Source organism: Necator americanus, chromosome I (genome assembly GCF_031761385.1).
Source record: "Necator americanus strain Aroian chromosome I, whole genome shotgun sequence".
NCBI classification, from domain to species: domain Eukaryota; kingdom Metazoa; phylum Nematoda; class Chromadorea; order Rhabditida; family Ancylostomatidae; genus Necator; species Necator americanus.
The window spans coordinates 18,748,219-18,771,831 of NC_087371.1; the positions used below are offsets into that span (position 1 = coordinate 18,748,219).

General features: G+C 41.0%; 4 protein-coding genes across 10 annotated transcripts; 2 read left to right on the top strand and 2 right to left on the bottom strand.

The window, feature by feature from the left end:
- Positions 1-766: 766 nt before the first annotated feature.
- On the bottom strand, positions 767-14,607 carry RB195_006123 (uncharacterized protein; the record flags this gene model as incomplete). Of its 4 annotated transcripts, XM_064179013.1 has the most annotated exons (25): positions 767-879; positions 935-1,055; positions 1,108-1,289; positions 1,740-1,787; positions 1,849-1,924; positions 2,074-2,176; positions 2,277-2,453; positions 3,064-3,259; positions 3,316-3,389; positions 3,454-3,598; positions 3,663-3,733; positions 4,171-4,260; positions 4,384-4,497; positions 4,927-5,002; positions 5,644-5,766; positions 5,843-6,016; positions 10,568-10,631; positions 11,800-11,840; positions 11,955-11,965; positions 12,082-12,215; positions 12,273-12,419; positions 12,549-12,717; positions 12,768-12,919; positions 13,004-13,173; positions 14,526-14,607. In XM_064179013.1, 25 exons carry the CDS (start codon positions 14,605-14,607, stop codon positions 767-769), a joined length of 2,853 nt encoding a protein of 950 aa, XP_064036003.1. The 4 variants fall into 4 exon arrangements, with proteins under 4 accessions (XP_064036003.1, XP_064036004.1, XP_064036005.1 ...); XM_064179014.1 differs by lacking the exons at positions 767-879; positions 935-1,055; positions 1,108-1,289 and having other exon boundaries at positions 1,746-1,787; positions 1,853-1,924; XM_064179012.1 differs by lacking the exons at positions 767-879; positions 935-1,055; positions 1,108-1,289; ... (8 more) ...; positions 4,171-4,260; positions 4,384-4,497 and having other exon boundaries at positions 4,839-5,002; positions 11,800-11,965.
- Positions 14,608-14,976: 369 nt separating this feature from the next.
- RB195_006124 (uncharacterized protein) lies at positions 14,977-16,727 on the top strand (the record flags this gene model as incomplete). The annotated part of the gene is made up of 9 exons (XM_064179015.1): positions 14,977-15,055; positions 15,116-15,225; positions 15,355-15,436; positions 15,571-15,691; positions 15,935-16,041; positions 16,093-16,211; positions 16,368-16,457; positions 16,527-16,610; positions 16,662-16,727. The coding sequence occupies 9 exons, from the start codon at positions 14,977-14,979 to the stop codon at positions 16,725-16,727; spliced, it is 858 nt and encodes a 285-aa protein (XP_064036007.1).
- A 1,801-nt stretch (positions 16,728-18,528) lies between these two features.
- On the bottom strand, positions 18,529-20,174 carry RB195_006125 (uncharacterized protein; the record flags this gene model as incomplete). 3 transcript variants are annotated; one of them, XM_064179016.1, is made up of 7 exons in its annotated part: positions 18,529-18,598; positions 18,648-18,742; positions 18,808-18,897; positions 19,465-19,587; positions 19,736-19,820; positions 19,886-20,006; positions 20,072-20,174. In XM_064179016.1, the coding sequence occupies 7 exons, from the start codon at positions 20,172-20,174 to the stop codon at positions 18,529-18,531; spliced, it is 687 nt and encodes a 228-aa protein (XP_064036008.1). The 3 variants fall into 3 exon arrangements, with proteins under 3 accessions (XP_064036008.1, XP_064036009.1, XP_064036010.1); XM_064179018.1 differs by having other exon boundaries at positions 19,465-19,596; XM_064179017.1 differs by having other exon boundaries at positions 18,802-18,897; positions 19,465-19,596.
- A 2,105-nt stretch (positions 20,175-22,279) lies between these two features.
- RB195_006126 (uncharacterized protein) lies at positions 22,280-23,500 on the top strand (the record flags this gene model as incomplete). Of its 2 annotated transcripts, none has more annotated exons than XM_064179020.1 (1): positions 22,280-23,500. In XM_064179020.1, one exon carries the CDS (start codon positions 22,280-22,282, stop codon positions 23,498-23,500), a length of 1,221 nt encoding a protein of 406 aa, XP_064036011.1. The 2 variants fall into 2 exon arrangements, with proteins under 2 accessions (XP_064036011.1, XP_064036012.1); XM_064179019.1 differs by having other exon boundaries at positions 22,367-23,500.
- Positions 23,501-23,613: the final 113 nt, after the last annotated feature.

The window sequence follows — 23,613 nt, forward strand, 5'->3', positions numbered from 1 at the left end:
TGCGAGAAGATCTGAAAAACGAATATTCACTGCTAATGTGTCGAAAAAGAACTGATCAGCAGATGGATTTTATTCTAAATTTTTATACTTATCTACCAATATCTCAATAAGAAACTCACTAACCATCGAGAACCATCAACATCGCCGAATTGGCAGGTAATGAAATGATAATCTGATGGCAACAAAACTAACGTTGCCGGATTTAATTACCGCAACCTTGAAGAACTTGAAGGTCCTTCGTTGAGAACAACAAACATGAGAACATAGCGAAGAGATGAAAACTTCAAAAACTCAGACGTTGAAGACCGGAAGTCTTCTGAAGAGAATCGAACATGGTCTAGAGTGCATTACATTAAAAGTTCTAAGGTTCACATATAAAGAACATTCTCTACTTTATTCCTCTACAAAAACACATAAGAATAGGTGCGAACTAGACCAAGAGTTCTCATATACGGAACTACATATTCTCATATGTTCTCTCTTCGAATTCTGTGTCTAGTGAATTCTGTGAAGAAGAAATCGACCTTCGACAAGAAATCATACTCATACGTAAATCTTAGCGACAAGCACCTTCTTTCCAATTTGATGCAATGATGACATTGATCAGAATTAATCAGTAAAGAATGTACAACGATAACTATAAACGTCTAAATGGTGATAAACATAGTGAGAGCCGTAAACCACTATGTATGCCTTATTCAACCTAGGAAATGGTTAGTTCAATGTGTTCAAGTAAAAGCGACGCGCTTGACATCAACGCTTGACATCAATGTCGGTCTGCTTGAGGATCACTACCTCTTCCTTCTGCCAGGTTTAGCTCCTCAACGTCACCTTTAAGTAGCAGTACAATGTCGCTGGATTCTTGTGAACCAGCGAGAACTGCAATAAAAAACTGCAAAAACGGAGGACTCGATGGTATTTCCAATGGTAATACTAAAAATAATGTGCAATAATACGAAATATGGCGGGTGTAGCGCAGCCAGTAAGAGGTCCGCTGTGGTTGCATGGTCGATGGTTTGAAACCTTTCTTGAAAGCTCCAGTGCCTTTCTTCTGTCTGCGGTCGAGAGATTGGTAATAGAGTTATCTCTGAGGACAAAAACACTGACTTGATCATCGGTTGCCCCCATCCACATCATTGTATAGGCCAACATGCGTTCCAAAACCTCAACGATTACGAATTGCAGCAAAAAGCGTTGGCGCATCTCAAGAAGATTGTTACGACAGAGACTTAAAGTGAAATGATAAGAAGAAGCAAACTTGAGATCCAGTGCAAACCATATCACACCTTCTGAACAACCAGACAACAGTACTCAAAACATATTTCTCTATTTGTCTCAATCCAGACAACATCGAAAAAATGAATTTTAAACTATCTTGTGCTTTCGAGACAAACAGAAACAATGTTCTACTGTTTAATATTGCGCCCATTTCTATTTGTTACTATTATTTAGGCTAGTCACAAAAATAGTTCCAATCATTTATTAAGTCCTCCATGGGAGTTGAAAGACAGTTAGGAGCCTGTCGCAAGAGAATTTTTAGTTTTCTTGATGCTTCACCCCTCATGCTTGAGAGTTTAACCATGTGTGCAAACGTAACGATGTAAAACATGAACGAACACATTAACAGTGTACCTTTCCTACAAAATGGAAATCTAAATACCACAATGCGAAGGAAATCAAATCTCGCTGAAGAAATATACAACATTCTGAGCAAGTTATCTGCTACGTAGTAGAATTACCCGGCTTTAATGAGCTTGCTCGACCCTGATGGAGATCGGTATCGAATTCTACAGGTACGAATGTAAAATGATTTTACAAAATGAAATACAAGTCGTAAAAACCATGCACCTACAATTATTGCTACAACTGAATATAATAGCAGCACTGTTGATTCGTTCGGAAGGTGACAAACATTAACAAGAACCTGGAAGAATAGATCTTCTGCGCAATGAAATTACACTGCCAATCAGCTTCCTATGCAAACAATATTATGATTATCTATAGGAATGGTGCAAGGTCACATGCAAGCCATAATGATCTTGTAATATTAACGTTAATGAAGAAAGAACTCACATGTTTATCGGAAACTGACGCCAAAAGAAAAGTCGGCCGATCCCCATTGCGCCATGAAAAGGAGTTGACCGTATACTCCCAGAAGTCCACTGGTCGTGCCCACCTAAATCAGGTAAACGAAAATGGATACATACGTACATTCCACTCCGAATTTCAGAAGAGACAGGAATGACCGGAAATGTGGCCGAAAAATTAGGTTAAACCTCTTTTTGCATCCTCTATGAGTATGTCCGTTAAACACAGCACGAGGCTCCAGTTTTCGAAGGAGGAGCTGAGTTGATTCCTGAGACAGAGCTTCCCAGGTAGGACGATAGAGATCGTTTCGTGTTGGATCGTCGTGGTCGAAATCTTTGTCACGTAAACAATCGTCGTCATTGATTCTAAAAGTTTAGTCGAACAGTTGAACAAAACATTTCAAGAGGCAATTTACTATATATAGATATACTCTCTACAATGTTCACAATCACAACCACGTTGAACGATGAAGGATAACTTCGATAATACGGAATAATATTCCTCATGGACTCTCGATGTGCTCAGTTGAATGAAAAGGTTTCTCTACTTTGCACTACTCACTGTTGATTAGAACCAGAACACCCAAAAAGACAAATGACGAATGTAACACAGAAAATTTTCCTCCAGGATTGTTACAACTTTCGACCCTCTCGGCCCAAAAGAATGATCTACTTTAAAAGAAGTTTTAAGAATGGATCGAAATGATTCCAGTATGAATGAATAGGTATTTCAGTTCTGTTTAAAATAACTCGAGAAAATTATTTTATCATAAATACATAAACACATAAACTCTTTACTTCCTTCCTGAATTTTCTCTTCAATGTTATTTCATACAGTAGATCTCCCATGAACAACCGTAAGGTTAAAAATGATGGTTATAATGATCGCCAAAAAGGAAATGTGCAGATCCACATAAAAGAGAGCACGAAACATACAAAACGACAAGTTATAGAATGCAAAAACCTAAACTTTTACCTGAACAACGGGAAGTGTTGCAGAAGGATTGGTCTCCGATACGGTTGAAATCGAAATGAGCCATTTTTGAAACAATCGCCCCTTTTCTGACAGGTCAATTCTTCACTTATAGCTTCAAGCGCAACTTCTGCTTCATGGCAAAAATTGCACCCATCACCATGCAGTGCCATCGAAGTGAGAAGCACAAAAGGTTGTTCTGTCCCAAAGTTCGTATTTCTCAGTTATACAGAAAGCTCTAGAAGAATTCATTACCTCTGATATAAATAATGTCAATAACTTTTCTTTTGAAACGTTCTCGAAACCACTTCACCCGAAAAGGAGAAATACTGGAACCAAACAAGAAAGTATTATGAAGTAACTGAACTTTCTGAAATTTAAAAGTATACATACGCATAATGGAAACCCAGGTCGTGATTGCCGGCAAGTACGTGGACTTCTGGTTTATTGTCAGACGAACCAAATAAGGAATCGAACCGATCAGCATATCTATTGAAAGTATTAAGATCCCCCCACTGGCCTTCATCCATCAAGTCACCTAAAATCAGAGTTGAAAGAAATTTGTGAAGAATTAACTAAAAAGCAAGATGCCTAAGAAATACCTAGAAAGAAAACAGCGTCTGGTAACAGCACATCGACAGCAGACCTGTACGATCGGTACATTTGCCATTCTCTGAAGCAATGCATTCGAGACATCAAAACAATGAGATGAGTTACTCAAGTATCCTCACAAATTGAAGCTCAAACGTTTCACAATGGTAATCAACAATTAAACGACCCCGAAACACTTGTCTTCATAGAATCATTTTCACGGACCTCTGTTGAAATAGAAGAGTTAAATTTAACGATGCGTTCCGTACTTTTCTTAAAATGTTCTACTGAACAAAAAAAAAATAAACAAGGGTGAGAAAAGCCGGCAAAAATGCAGTTGAGAAAGGGTGTAGGGGCCATTCACTTGCTCCCTTATATTCCGACGCTCTTACTTTTTTCTCTTAGTAACTTTAATTTACATGGGGTCAAAGTCAAGGTTCAAGGTGTTTTTTTGAAAGCTCAATGCACCTAAGACTTTCAGAATTTCTTCGAGCAAAGGAAACTGTTTTGTGAACGAACCTACGTAGTTTGTCCAACCAGTGACCATTCCTTTCACCTAGAAGATGCGTATCAGAAATAAGAAAAATCCGAAGATCGTTAGAACCGCAACTAAAGGAGAACTCATTTGAACATTTATCGAGATTCATTCCCTCTGCAGCATCAGAAACCTTACAGCCAAATATCACAACAATCCAACTATCCGAAGAATCACGCAAATTGTAGCGAACTTACTTCTCCTTACATGGCCAATCACAGGACAAACCGATTTTTGCAAAGTAAATCAAGTACTCATTGAAGAACAGCGTCGCCAAAACGAGAAAAAGAGGCCAGTAAAATATTACAGCACTACAGAACTTCATCTCAACTTCGTAAAAATTGCTCACATCCTTCCCATTGCCACTGATTGAAAACTAATCACACTTTCCTAAACTCTCAAATGGAGAAAAAACGCGGAAGTTAGAGCAAATATGCGACCTGCAACAAGGACGTGTAATCATATTACGTCTGAACATGCATGTAAACATTTATTCAATATTCAACAATTTAATTACATCCAACAAAATGACAATTTCTGAGTTGAAATAATCGTCTAAATAGTGTCACAAAAAATATAACGAATCCTAGTCTTTATACAAACAACACTCGAAAAAAAAAATAAGTCTAAAAACAACTGATGAAATCAATAATTAATCCCGCAGCAACATCTGAAGAATTCTTAACAAAACTTTAGGATTGAGACCTTCCTTTTCACCTTCCGGTGTTAAATAATAAAACCTTCCCTCTCTATATGCATCATATAATCGGACAGGAGACTCTACGTGACAAATGTTTGTTTTCGGGTTGTCGAAACCTGTAAACCGACTTAGTTAAAAAAAAAAACAAGTAGCGACATATAACTTGCACAAAGGACAACTGAAAAAAATCGACCACCCATCAAACAAAACTTGTAGGCATTACTTTTTAAAAGATATGTTCGCCCGACTTGGAAATAAATTGCGAACAAAACATATATTCTTATAATATTCTATTTCTTATATTACTCTTATATTATTACATCATCTACCAAAATCTATTATAACGAAAACCTTACATGCACTCCAAAAAGAGATTTTAACTTAGTTGGTATAACACTTTGAAAAGCCACGGACATAGCCATGAAAGTAATAAGCCTTTTTCTCTTTGGAAGAGACGTATGAACAAAACAAAAACCAACGGCTACTGCAGAGGAATTGCAAACAAGTTTTGAAAAAATGCTGGTGCAGTAAAGAAGAAAAAAATGAACACAACACGAATAAAAAGCACTAATATGTACTTAGATAAAAAGAACAGTTCAAAAATTCAAATGACCACTGAAAAAGACTGTTACTGTTTCAAGAGACTTTCATACAATCATTAATGACTTTCCACATCTCCCCCAGTGGATATACACACAGTTAATCTTAAGACATTATGCAGCTACGTTCAAATAAGAGAACAAGATAAATTTCTCACCATCACATTCAATATTAATGGCTAATGTGTTAAGTTGTCCTACAGCAAATACAAAGTCGATTCCATTCGATAACATCAACTGCGAATTGAACGGACGAGTTATATCAGTGTATTGCGTGAAACCTGAAATGGGAATTATAGCTCAAAACCAAGTAGACTCTCGAACAAAGATAAATCAACAAGCAAACTGCAATCATACCGTGAGTATGCGCCTGAGCGCATAGCGTTGTGAAAAGAGAAGCTACTGCTTGCGCCTTCGCACAATCTTCCCACATTTCTGCGCTTTCTTCAGGTGGAGCGTCCCACTGTCTGCACCGATCGTCCAACAAAGACAATGACTTGGCACCAAATGTTCCATACGAATGAGTTTCTTCTGGAACGTGTAATTTTCATTAGAGAACCTTCTCGAAACGAGCATGATCAAGACGAGAACCGTAGCCTCCGAGAAATAAGCTGGGGAAAATGTCGTTGAAGGGGCCACTCAGTGACGCCCTTATTTCCCGAAGCTCTAACTTACTTTTTTTCTCTTAGTAACTTAAGTTTACGCGTCACAGATCCTCTAAGACTAATGCTTAGTCTTTAGGGCCCCGACTGATTTGATTATTTACTTCGAGAAATAAGGGCGCCACTGAGTCCCCCCAACAACATTTTACCCATAAGTTGACAAAAATTTAAGGTTTAGCCCTGAAAAATAAGTGCGCGACACGTTAATAAGAAAGAGGCTACTAAGTCCGGAGGAAAGCCTTGTAAGCAGCGCAAGCAAGAACGGGGGTCATTTATGCAGGAGTCATTTAGGCAACCGAAAAGGAAAAAAACTAGGATGACTATATGCACTTACACCGGTACGTTCGCTAGCATCGGACACAAAGGATTTGATGATGCAAGCCAGAAAGACTAAGTACGATATCATCGGACTAACCGAGACGGAACTACCCACTAAATTCTGTATACTACACTGAAGAAAAGCTGTTCTTGGGAACATGAGACAGTACTGGAGTTGGTGTCGTCGTCAACACCAGTGTCGGAAGGTACACCGGTTCTCTCCAACAATTTACTACCAGGATATGATATCTAAGGACGATGGTTCAACGCCAGCTTTGACTATTTTGAAAAGAAGTTGAAGCCTTTTACATGGACCTAGACAAGTTCTACAGAGAACGTTAACTGTCGGTGATTCCAACGGCAAAATTGGCTCTAGAAGAACGTCTGAGGAACTTCACATCGGGGCTACTGACCGCAATGAAACATGCAGAAGAGGCTTTCCAGGTTTATCATGACGACAAAAACCATTCACAGAAACTAACAATACCTCTATCGGTGGAAGGTACCATACGAAATAGAGGACATCACCATCAGTAAAAGACTTCACTGACGGATGTCACTGAGTACGTGTAAAGAGGGTCCCTGGTCCCTTTTTAGCATCCCCCAATCATGCCTCCGCAGAACAATTAGAGATGGTGTGTATCCTTAAGAGATTCTACCTAAATAGCTGACTCCGCTTGCATGCTTGCTAACTATGCACCACCGGCTAAGATATAATCCACGAACTACTAAATTGTTTTGGAGAATAAGACACATCCACTGGAATTTTGTGACGTTAGGTGATCTCTAATTTGTAATCGTACCAATCCTCACTCGAAATATGAGAGAAAGATGCCTCTAATAGCTCCAAATCACGTATGTGAAAATTTCCATTAAACACGTAACATTCCAGCTTTCAAAAGTGACTGGAATGAGAATTATCGTTATCCTGTAAGTCTCAAGCTTCTTTGTAACCTAATTTATTTAGAGGGATCTAGTGTATCTCTGACCTGTTGGGAGAAAAAGAGTTCATTTGATAAGGCTTCTAGGCTTCCTGAAGGTGATATCCATGGCCGACTGGTATGTGGCTTCGTTGAGGTGCGTTCGCGTACCCCCCATATCCAGTTCACCCGTAACGTCTCGGTGGCCTTCGCGGAGAACCCGCTGGGACCCTTTTTACCATTTCCGATGTCACTGTTCTACCAAAGTTCTACACGGCTTGGGACCATCGTCTCTACGGAGACTTTTCATTACATGGACCGAAGAAAAGGCCGCACATTTTAAGGAGCGAAGCGCCAGGACTATCATTAACTGGGATCTTTACGCTACGCCAGCAGGTTTTTGGGAAGAAACCGCAATGGACAACGACGAGAAGAATGATCAACTCGTTGAACACCTTCACGATAGCACGAGAAAGGTTGATAGTTTTAAAACCAGCAAGAAACACCTGCCTGCCTCCAGAAACTGTTGAGCTAATAAGCTAGAGTGGAGCTGCACAAGCCGCAAGTAGTCAGGAACTCACATCCGAGCTCGCGTTTTCTGTGCTCACCGAGACTTCACCTACCGCAGGATGAAGATGACTGCTCCCCGTAACCCAAATGAAACTACATGGACTCTACAACTGCATACAACTACGTTGCATGGAGAAAGGGAATGGAGAAAATCATCCACGACTTCTACTTTGGTCCTTTCGACAGTCATTTGTACTCCTCCCCATCTAAGACAGACAAGTAATTTCAGTGATCCTTCTGTACGAAGCACAACATGCCACCATGTCGGTAGGAAATTAGAGATCACCTCACGTCACAGTGATTTTACAACAGAAGTTCTCCCGTCCGTTATACGACATGCTATCATGTCGGTAAGAAATAGAATAAGAATAAGAAGACCCTGACAGAATAAGACCAGAACACCTGAAGAGCCTTCCGCCAGTACTCATCAACACCCTGGCGAGGCTCTTTACACGTTATCTATTGGAATGCAAGGTTCCTAAACAGTGGAAGACCAGCAAGACCGTGTAGTTGTATAAAAAGGGAGATCTACATAACATCGGCAACTATCGTCCAATCTGCCTACTATCCGTCATCTACAAGCTCTTTACAAGAGTGATCCTTAATAGGAATGAAAAAGTCCTGGATGAAGGACAGCCATACGAGCAAGCAGGGTTTCGAAAAGGATTCAGCACGATTGACCATATTCACACTGTTTCGAGACTCATCGAGGTATCACGAGAGTACAAGATGCCGCTATGTCCCGCCTTCATCAAATTGAAGAAGGCAATCGACTCAGTTGAGACGAAAGCTACCATGGAAGCCTTGGACAACCAAGGCGTCCCTACTCAGCATATAAAGGTACTTCGAGAGTTGTACAGTAACCTCACTACCGGAATTTAACCATTCTACAAGAATACCATCATCAACGTGAATAGAGGTGTCCGGCAAGTTGACGCAATTTCAACTAAACTTCGAGAACGCAATACGAAAGTTGGAGTGCGACGATATGGGAGTGAATATTGACGGTCAACAGCTACACCATCTGCGCATTACTGGAAGCATCGTCCTGATAACATCTAGCATCAGCCAAGCAGAACGAATGCTAGCCGAATTTGGAGAAAAATGTGGATGCATCGGTCTTCATCTGCAAATCTGCACAAGACAATGTTCATGTGAAACGGATGGATCTCGGATGCCAAATTTACTCTCAACGGAACGTAAATACCCGAGGATATCGTGAAGAAGACCACGAACATTCGGCTCCGTGCTCATCTCTTTAACACCATCGTACTTACTGCCTTGACCTATGCTTCGAAACACGGGCATTTCACAAGCAGGATGAAAATGCGGTGAGCTTCATTGAACACGCTGTCGAAAGAATGATGCTAGGAGTATCCCTACCAAAAAAAGAGAGAGTAGATTCGAAGTTCTGTTCTAAATCAACGATCGAAGATTAGAGATACCACCTCATTGGCAAGGAAAGCAAAATGAGGTTGGCCGGACAGGTGATGCGATTCAACAACCAGTGGACCAGAGCCGTGCGCAACTGGGTTCCACGCGATGTTAAGCGCACTACAGGAAGACCTTCAACCAGATGGTCAGACTTAATCGCGAAGTCCTTCGAAGACAATTTTGATGTTCTTCCTGTCTCACACGAAAGGAGAAACAATGGAGCGAGTGAACAATGGAGCTCGGGACAAATGGAGGGATTACTGGCGTCTGCTCGAGCAAATCGACCAACAACGGCAGTCACTATGTTCAAAGCAAACGTTGAAAATTATGATTCAAACACATGCGAATACGATGTATCATAAGCGCAAAACAATAATATTTATAGCAATAATAAAAACATAGGTAATAATAAGAACCACTTCATATCGTCGCAGAAATTAGTTTGGCGATGTGCAAAACAGGCAAGAAAATCGCTAAAAGATGAGTTAGCAAATTATCAACAACAGCACATTATCCCGGCAAATGCAAATGTCTCTCTTTACATTTCAATACAGAATTCGCTTCGTATGTATCTGCATAGTGAATCAGTGCTTCCCAATAACATTTTTTTTCGCATTGTTTTTCGAAAAAGCAACACTCCTAATCCCACCATTTCACCTACGCGCCTATTCATTTCCATCTTCAGTCAGATTTAATCGGTATTATGTATCTCTTCTATAAATTCTACCTTTTCAGCAGGCTCGGATCAAATTCTTCGTAGTAACTCTCTGGGGCATAAGAAATGAGCTGTCCTCTGACGCCCCATATTTTTTGCGTATTTTTCTTTGACAATATGTTAACTACACCAGTTACGTGGAGAGTAAGAGAAACTTGAATATGTAAACGATGGAGGTCGAACTCGGCCATCCAAATAACTTTTACTACAAAACCTAGGTTTGGCCGTACTGGAAATTTGAAAACTCCGGATGAGTTAAATGGCACAATCGGATCAATTAACCATTATGCTCAAAAAGTTTGTTTGGAATGGCCAGTCTGTTGTAAGAAAATGTTCGCAGCTGTCGTCAACGCTGAATAAAAGTCCGTAAAACTCGATAAAATCTACAGCTTTTGTGTAATGTATTAAATAATTTAAAGAATGTAGAAGAAAAGGTTTGAACAAAATAGAATAACTTTTCCACCTGATTCAACAAAGTAACCCGGACACTGCCATAACGGATTCTCATCAGGCCACAAACTCATGACCTAAAACGGATAAGTTTCAAAGCACTTGAATAAATTAGACCAAAAGTACGTCTTTTTAACGAACTCTTGGACAAGTGGAGTTGGTAGGTCACCCAGAAACGGTAGTAATGGTAACCTAGGCAGGTTTCTTGAGCTCTGACCCCTTGAACTACTAAACATGGTTAGTTGATTTAGTAATTACTTTAGTTAGAAGAATTGCTTCAACCCTCAAATGACCAATTACCTTTTTATTTTTTGTCAAAATTCGTCGCAATGCCTCCAAAAACTCTGTCTAGAAACATAGAAGCTAGAAAAACCGTCCAAAATTCGATGTGGCTTCCTAATCGTTCTAGGTTGATAGCTTGCTAAATATTTTAAAAATCGTATATAAAGCCGAATCAACAACAGTCCGTCACTCATTTGTATAACGTCAAAAATGGCTGCTATTTTGTTGAATACCCATGATTTTACTTTGGATTACTGTGGGGCGAAACCTGCATCGAAGTGCAAACAAGAGATTGAAGAAATCCACCAAACCTCTTTAGTGGCTCACATCTCAAGAAACCTAAGCCCATTTTTCCCTCCCTTTTCACCCGATCTCCTATATAAAGGATAGCGGTATGCAAAAAATTGAAAGTCGTAGTGATTCCCACGGACAGCAACAAGGCTAGGAGGGCCACAAAGGGTAACTGGATCCACAAACAAATAATGCAATAAATGTTAAAGGCATCACCCCACCAATCTGATGTGGTGCAGATTTCAGGTGGAGTATTCTTATAAAGGATAGTAGATTATGGAGACGAGGGTGATTCCGTCCATTTCTTCTAAAACTTAAGAAAATAAAAATTAAAAAACCGGCCCGGAACCGGAAGACGCGGCGCCACACAAGGCCGGCGTGCAAGGCTCCAGTCGAACTCCTTGTAGAAAAAAGTGCGGAAGAACGCTCGGAGCCATATCTTCCGGGCCGTTTTTTTAATGGCAATTAGAAAGAAATGGACGGAATCACTCTCCTCCCCATAATCTACTATGCCGTGTACAAATACTTCACCTGAAATCTGTACCTCAAATTCGTGGAGTGATGCCTTTATAGCTGAATTGTGATCTAACCATCACACTTCAGCTATGAAGGCATCATTCCACGAATCTAACCAATTGGTCAGATGGGAACAAACATCTGAACTAAACCAACCTTAGGGGCAAATAACACATCATCGTCCACATCAACATCCTCTGAAAAGATTGGACGACAAGCTTCATCACTTTCTAGCGAATAAAGAGGGGCTAGCGGTTCACGAGTTCTCAATTGTACGGCAAGGCGATCACGGGAAACAAAGGCCAGCTCACCCAGTTTTCGCCTGAACAGAGGTGTTGAGGTAAAACATTGAGGGATTTTCGCAACGTCTAACGGAGGAAAAAATCCCATTCAATAGGATTAAGAATAGGTGGAAACAAAAAATGTCAACAATGCTACCTATCATCTCCTACGTATTTGGAGATGTTGCGTACTTTTCGGACCACCTTGTCACTCCCAATCTCTTTCACATCGTAGAGGAACATGAAGCCTGAGCGGATCCAGAAGCACTCACTCTGTACATTGTACGCCACCTAAGCACAAAAAACAAATATTTCCACGTCATCACTGCGAAACATACGGCAAAATACCCGAAAATCAGCAAGTCGAGGGACATTGTGAGCTACGCTAAGGACAGCTTCATCGACCAGAGATGCTAGAATGGCAGAGACTCTGTGGTCTTCTGACTCAAATCGAGCAGAGGCCAAAAGTGAACGCAGCGTCTCTTGCACAGCCTTCTTTAAATATTTTTTATTCAGAACAATAACATAGAAACGAAGTTTTCAGATCAACCACCTACCACTAAAACAACTAAAATTAAAAAATATTAGCAAAATTGAGGGAGTAGAAAAGGGTAAACTACCAACCTCATAACTGGTGGTAGGTGGAACAAGTCCACTATAATAGCTATCAAGCGACGATTCTACAAGCCGAGTTTTTGTAAGATATTGGTAGTACTTTACAGTGTCGAAGTATGCTGGGACAAGTGGAATTGCCCATGCTTTCCTTGTTCCCATTAGAGAGGGGTGCCATGCCCTAAACAAGGAAATTTCGACATTCAATTCTATGAAATAAATGATCCATACCTACGCCAAGTCTTCTCTGATCTTGTCCAAGGACGCTCGTAAGGATTGACAAAGTCAATCTTTTCTTTCACAGTAGGAAGTTGGTTAACCAACTTTGCAGTATTGTAATAGTCGAACAAACGGGCATTTGCCCCAGAGGCATCACCAGAATTCTAAATTCAAGATAAGAGAAGTGAACGAAGTGTATGGAAAGCATTAGAGAAATGCTGAAATATTCAAAAGAGCAAATTACGAACAGGGAACTCCTCCTGCAGCATATGTCCTGGTTCTTTACTTTTACGAGGTTTTCTGTAGTGAGGAGGCCGATAGACGTCCGCTGAATTCGCGGAAGAATAACATCTCCTAGAGAAAGCAAGAGTAAAGAATGCTTCCGCCTCTCGTCTTGCCAAACTCCAACTCCGCATCCCTTAAGGAAACTGTAAGGTACATGAAAGGTCTGGACAAAAACGTGAGAGATATAACTGATGAGATACTGTCACGATTTTTTCAAACGACATTCTCAAGAAGCGACATTATTGCGTAAGGTGTACTTGGGAAATGCACTCTGTCAAGCACTTATTTCTGAAAGTAAATAACAGAATCAATCGGGACTCTAACAACTGAGCATTAGTCTTAGAGAATCCAAAGATGGAGCCTCCCAGAAATAAGAACACACTGTAGTAGAAAGTAGAATGTAATTGAGTGCCTCCCCCTCCCAACTACATTTTCTTTCTGAACTGTGTAGATGCGGATAGCACGAAATTGCAGAGTTGCACTCCCAAGTGGTGATAATTGTCAGTCTATCTATTATCTGTTACCGCAATTCGTAACCCACGTCATATATATTGTTATGTATGTAATTGCATCCACTGCCAACTGCTACGACTTCAGAAAAAGCATTTCTCGAGTGATGTCTGGAGTTGTCGCTATCTGCTGTGTACTGGCGTCACGTTTTGTTTTTTCTTGTGTTTTCAACAAAAAGAAGAAAAAAAAACGAAAAAACGAAGAAGAGAAAATAATTACTTGATGAGCAAAAGAAAGCAAATAGATTGTGTTTTTAAATGTAATTTCAACCCTTCTCTACCACGTTTTTTTAATGCCGCCACCTAAGCTTTGCATTTACACTGCAATGCAGATCTGTGTTTCTAAGTATGGGTTGGTTTTTGGGAGATTTCATAGTTGTGGCATTTTGCTATCTGTCGTAACAATCACTAATATGGTGATTAGTGATCGAGGTCGTTCGTAATATGATCGCAAACATAAGCAATGTAGCTATTAATAAAGGTGGTTGGGTTCCTTGCACTAATTTTCGGTCGCTTTTTCCATCGAGTTGAGTGTAATGAGACGAGTTTTCTCAATGGTAAGAGTTCCTAAGTCGTATGGAAACAATTTCCGCTGCAACTGCTATTGCTTCTTATAGTATACTATATCAAACTAGTAACACGGCAATATTCTTTTCTTTCTTCGTTATTTAAAAAAAAAATCATTTCTTCTGTTCTCATAGCCATAAGCACGATTTCTTCCCTGTTTTTCTTGTTGTTCACTATTTTAATGACCACCACATTATATCTATTGTACTGACCCATTTCTGTATGTCCGTTTTCATAACAGTTAGGGTTTTGCTGCTGAAATTAGGATATGAGGAGCCTTACTAATTTAATTAATTTACTATTACTTACTTATTATTTATTATTTACTTATTAATGTAATTTAATTTACTATATTTCATAGGAAACATCCATTTGATTGGCTGTTTACGTATTCGAAGTCGGTCCCTACCTTTTGTCGTAGATTGCAGAGTTTGCAGAGTAGATGGGTTTGGCCACACGCCAAGAACGTCGGGAAATCTCGTAGGTATCATTTCGCGCCAGCCCAGGGAATTCCATAAGGCTGCCCGCGGCGTCCAGTGCGGGCAGTCTAAGGAAGACTTTGTTTCGCTGCAGACTGTGTTGGCAGCTTGATTGTCATCGTATTTGCTTTTTTTAGTTTGAGAAGTTTACGGATCTTAAGTCACAGTAGTAGTAGTAGTAGTAGTGTTTTTCGTCAACTACTACAGTCTTTGCCTATAGTAGTTGACGAAAAACACCGGTTCCTCGAGTGTATTGTTTTGATTCCGTCAAGAGATGAACTACTCCTTATCGCATCGCGCATGTAGTTCCGTCGGAATGCATTGTTTACCGAGTGTTTGACCAATCATGATATCGGCTGACGCGTTCAGGATCGAACCATAATGTTAAAGTTATCTTCATTCGTTGGACGTTGCGGAGTTCCTCGCCTTGTTGTGATGCAGGCTGCGTCTTTTGCTTCTGGTGTAGTATTTGATGGTTTTTCTTTCACACATTGCTACCTAATTCTCACTTCCTTTTCAGCACCTGAAATGATCAAAGTAGAAAAAGTTGGAACGAAAAAGAACGTTGCTCTAATCACCTTGAATCGACCGAAAGCTTTTAACGCATTGTGCAATCAGCTTATGAACGAAGTGGGCAGTGTATTTTCTAGTGTTCAATTTTCTCTCAAAAGCACTCTAACTCGGATTTTATCTGCTATTTCAACTTTGTAACAAGAAGTATAATGGATCAGATTAATACAATACGACTGTGTTTTCTAGCTGTCAGTTTCTCTTCGCGATCTCGATGCTGATGATTCCGTTGGCGCTATCGTTGTCACAGGAAGCCAAAAAGCATTCGCGGGTTCGTAAGTACCATTTTGCTCAGAAGATGGGTTTGTGTAAAAGATGTAAAAAATAAGTATAGTATGTGTTTTTCTGTAAGGAACGCTAAACAGATTCTCTGCAGAAAACGAGATATGAGAACAGTGGTTTCAGCTGGTGCAGATATCAAGGAAATGGTTAACCGCGAATTTGCGCAAACCTTTCGTGGTCGTTTCTTAGAAGAATGGGCAGCAGTTAGCGAAACTTCGAAGCCTGTTATTGCCGCAGTAAATGGGTGAGCTACTAGCTGGTATCCTTCTTTTTCAGAGTCTGTGCTCCAATAATGTGTCTGTCTTTACCCGCTTTGCTGTGAACAAGCTTTGTTGTCCTCTGTTGTGAAAATTTATTTGAAGTAGTGAATACGCCTTTGTTTAGTCGTCACATTAGGTGCATACCGACAATGGAACTGTTTACATATTTCGTTTAAAAAAGATGACAGGGGGATTCGTGGATTTTCAAATTCTATTTGCATATTAAGATATGCTCTCGGTGGCGGATGCGAACTAGCAATGATGTGTGACATAATTTACGCTGGAGACAAAGCACAGTTTGGGCAACCCGAGATTAATATTGGTACCATTCCAGGTGAGCGGATTCGATCAGTGTTGAGATGAAGTTCTATCTCTTCATTTTCAGGGGCTGGAGGTACACAGCGATGGACTCGCGTTGCTGGAAAGTCGATGGCTATGGAGGTCTGTCTCACAGGTAACCGAGTGAGTGCGCAGGAAGCCAAAGAATGTGGATTAGTATCGAAGGTTAGGTCTAACTCTCGCCTTCACCATGATCGCAACGGTCTTCTTCTTTATACGTTTGTTTCGGCTCCGGTCGCAACCGAAAAAACGTGTATTTTCTGGTATAAGCTTGGGTATCATATCTATTTTTGTTTTCTTGCAGGAGATCAGTTAGTTTAGGTGTTCCCGGCCGAACAGGTTGTAGATGAGGCAGTGAAGCTAGGTGAGAAAATCGCAGAGCAATCACCACTCATTGTTCAAATGGTCAAGGTTAGTCCCACTGGGTCATACCTCATATTGCTCTGCCTGCTTAAAATTCCTGTATTTTTACTGTTCCAGGAGGCTGTAAACGCAGCATACGAAACGACACTGAAAGAAGGTCTACGATATGAACGACGCCTTTTTCATACTACATTTGCAACGGTATGCGCTTACAAATTCCCATATTTTCCAAACTCCTCTTTTCTTTTATAGAACGACCGCAAGGAAGGCATGAGTGCATTTTCCGAAAAGCGACCACCTAAATGGACCTCAACTTAACTCTAGGATATCAATTTTATTGCTTTAGGGCGCTTTTTTACTGCATTGACTTTATATGTTGTTACTTCTAATATTGAACCTTATGGGTAAAAGTTTTCTATCTCAAACACAAACAATCCCTTTTGATTTAAAGCAAATTTTCGCTTTTGGGCACACGTGCTGACCAATCTGAAAAAAAGAAACCTGCCCAGTGTCAGCTGGTGATATCATCGTCTAATCTTACAACAATATCATTCTCAAGGTTCCTGCCGACAAAATGAAAACCACCGGTTCATCAAAAGTGAGCGCACTTAAATGAAAAAAAAAACTCCTGTATGTGGCTCAGTGCAGGCAACGTGATATGAAAGGAAATTTCTTGCGCTAATACAAGAAGAAATACTTCTGATGGGAACATCAGTCCGATGCATTCAGTTCGGTCGAAAAATCCAAGATAGGGGGAACAACTACTTAATCGGATTAACGTGGCCGTTCCTAATGTTGAGTTGTTTTATTGGTCAGAAATAGTTATTCTTGACCCAATTATGGTATTGGGTAGGACAAGAAGTAGAGTACCACTTGAAAGAAAAGTCTCGAGTTGTATAATTAACCTCACTCGTTCTTCGTAGCTTCCATCTGACCTGATATACCTGATTTAACCAGTGGATTAAAGTATCTGTTAGATTTGCTTCATCGCCGACATCTGTTGCTCTCAAACACAGCTTCACTCTCTGCAACCTTAACATCGCCTCGAGGCGCACAGAGTTGCTAAAAATACCCCATCCAAAGCAAACGGACCGAAAAAGGAAAGTGATGAGGACGAAGAGATGACGCCTTCGAAAGATCGAGAAGTAGAACCAACAACTGAATCGAATAAAACTCAGAGAACATTTAGAAAGATAGAAGAGATTTCTACCTCGACTATGACACTAAAGTATATTTTGTATTGGATTGCCATTACATAAATTATTCACCTGATGTGTAATTAGAGCCTCATTTATTATGGATCTGAGAATCAACAAATGGAGATGCATGGGCTCTTCTTAAAGGCATGACCCAACGAATCTGAGGTGGTACGGATTCCAGGTGGAGTATTCTCATACCGAATCGTAGATTATGGAGAGAAGGGTGATTTCGTCCATTTCTTCCTAACTGCCGTAAAAAACGGCCCGGAAGATACAGCTTCGAGCGTTTCGGTGCGCTATTTTCTACAACGAGTTCGACTGAAGCGTGTCATCCTTGTGCACACGCGCATCTTCCGGACCGTTTTTTTTTACAGCAATTAGGAAGAAATGGATGGAATCACCCTCTTTCCAAAGTCTACTATCCCGTATAAGAATACTCCACGTGAAATCCATACCGACTCAGATTCGTGGGGTGGTGCCTTTGAAATTAAGAAAAAATTAAACCTAGGAATCGCCTACGCGAAGATATCCTCTTTAGTTTTTGGCGCTAATCAATCCGCTTGGGATGCGCCCCACGTTCAATTCGATTCAGAATCGTTTGAGGTTTGCGAATGTGTAACTGGCCTATAACGTGTAACTAACCTGCGGTGGGTAGCCGATGTGTCAAGTCAATGTTTTTATGCTCCCGTACAAGTCTGGTACCAATTTATCGACCCCGGAGGGATGAAAGGCTTGGTGAGCACTAGGGCGGATTCGAACCTCCGATTGATCGTATGTTAACCATCGTTTATTAAAAGGATCACATTTTATGACTTGTTCTGTGTTAGTAACAAAATATCAAACAACAAATCGAATCGCAACAACATGAACAAATGAAGCTTTTTTGTAAATTCATTGAGGTAGGTAACAACTGGTGATTTTCAGAGGTTTAACCGAGACTGAAGAAACGATCTCTCCTCTCGAAGATCCCGATTATTAGCGGCAAGTATGCTAAAAGAAGAAAAAAGATACGAGAACCTTAACCACAGGAAAGACATACCCAAATGTTGTTTTAAAATACGCTGGTACAGACGGATCATGTTTTACCCGTTCGAATAACTCCATCTCCCATTTCTCATCTGCACAGTCTTTCTTCTAAACTTATCGAAGATCAAGAAAGAAAAGTCTGATATCCGATGTAAGTTAACGAATACTGCTACGTCATTTGTATCGACGCCATTTCTTGAATTAGCAATTCTAAGTTCCGCGTCCAAAATTGTGTCGGTTGAAGCGGTTCCGGGTGGAGTTGCCTGGAATTGAACCGTAGTATCAATCGCTGGATTGAATGCTTATGCATGATGGGTATTTCCGTAGTGAGAAATTATGTATTAGGTTTGCAACGAAGTCTACAAAGAGAGCTTACAATTAATGAAACGAAATTGGAGGAGATTCCCTCATAAAACGTTTGCGACTGATTCCAAACTCGTTTCAGTGTACTGCAAAATTTGGTGGTGAGCTGATTTGGGGTAGGTCAGGTTTGTACATATATTTTACAACTACATTAAAGACTCGCTTTCCATGACTTAAAGGTTCCAAATGATTGTCTTCAAAAAAATATTGGTAGTCTGAAAACACAATAAGCACAAACTCCAAAGCGAGCGTGTTTCAGAAATCCTGCTAGAACCTCGAATAGTATCGTACTATTTAACCTTACTCTGACTTATGCGTGCATATCCTCAAACTCCTCGTCAACTGAATATTGGGGACTCTTTTCCTCGAGACTTATTCATCCGTTCCTATCATCCGTTTAAGAGTCTCAAAACTTCTAATAAGAAGTAGTTTTTGAGGGAAGATTCGAAAAAAAAAATCTACCAAACCTTGGCCTGAGCAGCATTCGCAAAGTTCGGAATATTGAAATCCGCGCTATCAACAGACTCCGGCAACAGTGACGCAGACACAGTAGACAATGGAGGTTCAACAGAAAGGATTTTGTTCTGCGCCTGAACATCCTAAAAAAATATAGATACCGAAACAAAGACTGTTTTCAATCTTTTTATTCAAAACTAGCTAAGGGATCAGAGCAATCTCCTTTCAAAAAACTCTGGATCACCAGTTGAAAATTGTACGCCCTAAAACCTAGCTACTCGCCGTCCTAAAAGCGTTCCTCGAAAAGTCCTCTCTGAAGCAGAATTTCACCATCCCGTCAGGACAGCTATGGACAGTGGCATGTTCACTGCAAAATCTCACAGATAGGTGTGCATTTGAAAAGTTAGAAAATTCCAGATTAAATTTTATAACCTCAGGGCATGAATTGTATAGACGAGAAAAAAATGATCAAATCTTCGCGAAATTTCTTTCAGGAGTGTTTCTGGAAGCGAATGTTGTGAACCATAGTGGGGGCTGAACCTTCGTAATATGTCTAAAAGTAAAGACAAATCTATATCGTTCACCATAACCTACCACTAAGTTTTCATTAAAACTCACGGTACTGCTCAAATGAATCTTTGTCGTAGGCGTTCCCATCAAACAGTGGCCTCTGTGTGTTCCATACATCTAGATAGGAGGTGAGAATCCAGACCAGTTTCATTTTCTGAACCAATTATGCAAGCATATCTTAAAAATTCTTGAGTGTTGCTCTTAAGTTGTTCATTAAATATGGTAGCCTTATCACGCTGCAGGATACTGGAAAAGCGACCAGAGAAAAAAAAACACAAAGCTGCCTACCCTAGAGCTTCTGACTTCTAGTTTGAATATTTTATCACTTATGCCTACAGTTGATCTCGAGCCTCGACTTCAAAAAGAAGAACTCTCATTTGTATTAAAAGTTCAAATTTGTGGTGTTATGATGACTGATGTCACCTGGGTAAGACAGACAGTTTGTCCGATATTTATATGAAAATTCAGCCTCTTCCTATGAGAAAGTAGGTAGACTCGCCACCGAATGTATTGGATAGAATTCACAACAACCTCGACTGAGGCGGAACGATATATAAAATATATATCCTGATCATGATATATAATAACGAGCTTAGTCCGCGTGTGTGTGTGTGTGCGTGCGTGTGTATGTGTGTCTCGCGTGGCGCCAGACATCCATAAAATGGGATGCGGCGGGTCCACCGACGTCGAGTTGGTGCCTCGACGCCAGAACGCTACAATAGGGGGTGCGACGGCGTCGGATTGATGCATCTTAGTGCAGTAATATCGTGCAGTAACTTTGTGTGCATGTCGCAAAAGGTAAATGGGACGTTGCAACCGCTTCACAGCCGTAACCACTGCACGCGTTGCTTTTCACCTTTGTGACTCTTCTGCGTATCTATTTCCTCGCAGGTCTGCCTCATCTTGATAACATCCCTACTTCAAAAGTGGAAACACTCATACGAACGGCTGCTTAAATAGCAGCGAACAGTTTGCATGATCTGACGTGGGACGTTATTTTTATCTGTTCGATGATGTCGTTCATGTCATTTTATGTTAAACGCCAGTCTGAACGTCCTGCTAAAGCCGGACATCAGACTTTCTGTGGAGTTTGCTTCGCTCGCCTTCACTGATTAACGAAAATTAATATTAGTGCCGTTTTCTACGAAATTGGACTTGTGCATCTCCAACAATCTTTCTTCTTTTTTTATATTATAACTAAGGGCGAAAAAATTCATAGACATCTTCCTAAACGCGTCAGCTCTACATTTCAAGAACATTCGAACTTCATCTTCAAGCACTCATCAATATATTATAGACAAAATTTAAAAGTATCACGCGAAACATGGGGTTTTCTCCTGTTTTCTACAAACAGTTATCAAAGAAGGATGTTTCGGCATAAAATGACGTGAAAGACATCATCCTACTTATAAAAATAACGTTCCAAGTCAGATCACATAAACATCTTGCTACTATTTAAGCACCCATTTGCATGCGTGTTTCCATATTCTGAGAGCGGCATGCTACCAACCTGAGGCGAACGAAGAAGGAAATGGACACACGGAGGAGTCACATAATGTGTAAAGCAAAGCGCACAATGGCTACGGCTATGAAACGACTGCAACCATCTATCTTTTGCGTCATGCACAAAGTTATTGCGCATTATTTCGACGCCGGTGGACCCTTCGCACCCCCTTCTATAGGTATCTGGTGCCGGCGCACCAATCCGACGCCAGTGAACTCCTCGCACCCCCGTCTATAGGTATCTGGCGCTGAGGCACCAACCCGACGCCGCTGGACCCGTCGCACCCCCTTTTTCGAATTTCGTGACACACACACACATACATACACATACACACATACACACATACACACATACACACATATACACATACACACATACACACACATACACACATACACACATACACACATACACACACATACACACATACACACATACACACATACACACATACACACATACACACATACACACATACACACATACACACACACACACACACACACACACACACACACGGACTAAGCTCGTTATTATATATCATGATCATGATCATGATCATGATATCATGATCATGATCATTCTGTGGTAACTGTTTGGGGGAAAGCAGAAAGACAACCCACACTTTGGGTATTGCTTTCAAATCGTGTCTATATTATGTTGGTACCAAAGCAGAGTTTGAGGCTGAAGGTTGAATATTTTTAAAAGCAGAAATGATGCTAACAGAAAGAGAGCTATGAAATCTTTCGCCTATGTTCGCAAAAAAGAAGGAAAAAGTCATTTTTTTGCAGAAAATTCCACCAATTTCGAAACTCATCGAGGTATCACGAGAGTACAAGATGCCGCTCTGTCTCACCTTCATCGACTTAAAGAAGGCTTTCGACTCGGTTGAGACGGAAGCGGTCGTGGAAGCCTTGGACAACCAAGGCGTCCCTACTCAATATATAAAGGTACTTCGAGAGTTGTACAGTAACTTCACGACCGGAATTTCGCCATTCTACAAGAACATCGTCATTGACGTGAAGAGGGGGGTCCGACAAGGTGATACAATTTCACCCAAAATATTCACAGCCATTCAGAACGCAATGCGAAAGTTGGAATGGGACGACATGGGAGTGAAGGTTGATGGTCGGCAGCTACACCATTTGCGCTTTGCTGATGACATCGTACTGGTAACACCTAGCATCAGCCAAGCGGAACGAATGCTGACCGAATTCGACGAAACATGTGGATGCATCGGTCTTCAGCTGAATCTACAAAAGACGATGTTCATGCGGAACGGATGGGTCTCGGATGCCCCATTCACGCTCAACGGAACGAACATATCCGAATGCACCAGCTACGTTTATCTGGGTCGGGAACTGAACATGATGAACGACCTGACCCCCGAGCTGGGCAGGAGGAGACGAGCGGCATGGGGAGCGTACAAGAGCATCGAGGATGTAGTGAAGAAGACCAGGAACACCCGGCTCCGTGCTCACCTCTTCAACACCACCGTACTTCCTGCTTTGACCTATGCTTCGGAAACCTGGGCATTTCGCAAGCAGGAAGAAAACGCGGTGAGCGTCATTGAACGCGCAATTGAGAGAGTGATGCTAGGAGTATCCCGTTTCACGCAAGTGAGGGACGGGATTCGAAGTTCTCTCCTACGTCAGCGATCGAAGATTAGAGACGCTGCCGCGTTTGCCAAGGAAAGTAAAATAAGGTGGGCCGGACACGTGATGCGCTTTAATGACAACCGTTGGACCAGAGCCGTGAGCGACTGGGTTCCCCGCGATATTAAGCGCACTACAGGAAGACCGCCGACCCGATGGTCAGACTTCTTCACGAAGTCCTTCAAAGAAAAATATGATGCTCTTCGTGTCCCACGCGAAAGGAGGAACCACTGGGCTACTCTGGCACGCGATCGGGACAAATGGAAGAATTACTGGCGCCCGCTCGACCAGTTCGAAGATCAACGGGAGTCAAGGTGACCAAGGTCAAGGTGACCAAGATCACTGATGGCGAGTGAGGGGATAAAGGATAAAGTTTCTGGCGTTAATCAATCCGCTTGGGATGCGCGCCCACGTTCACTTTAATTCAGAAT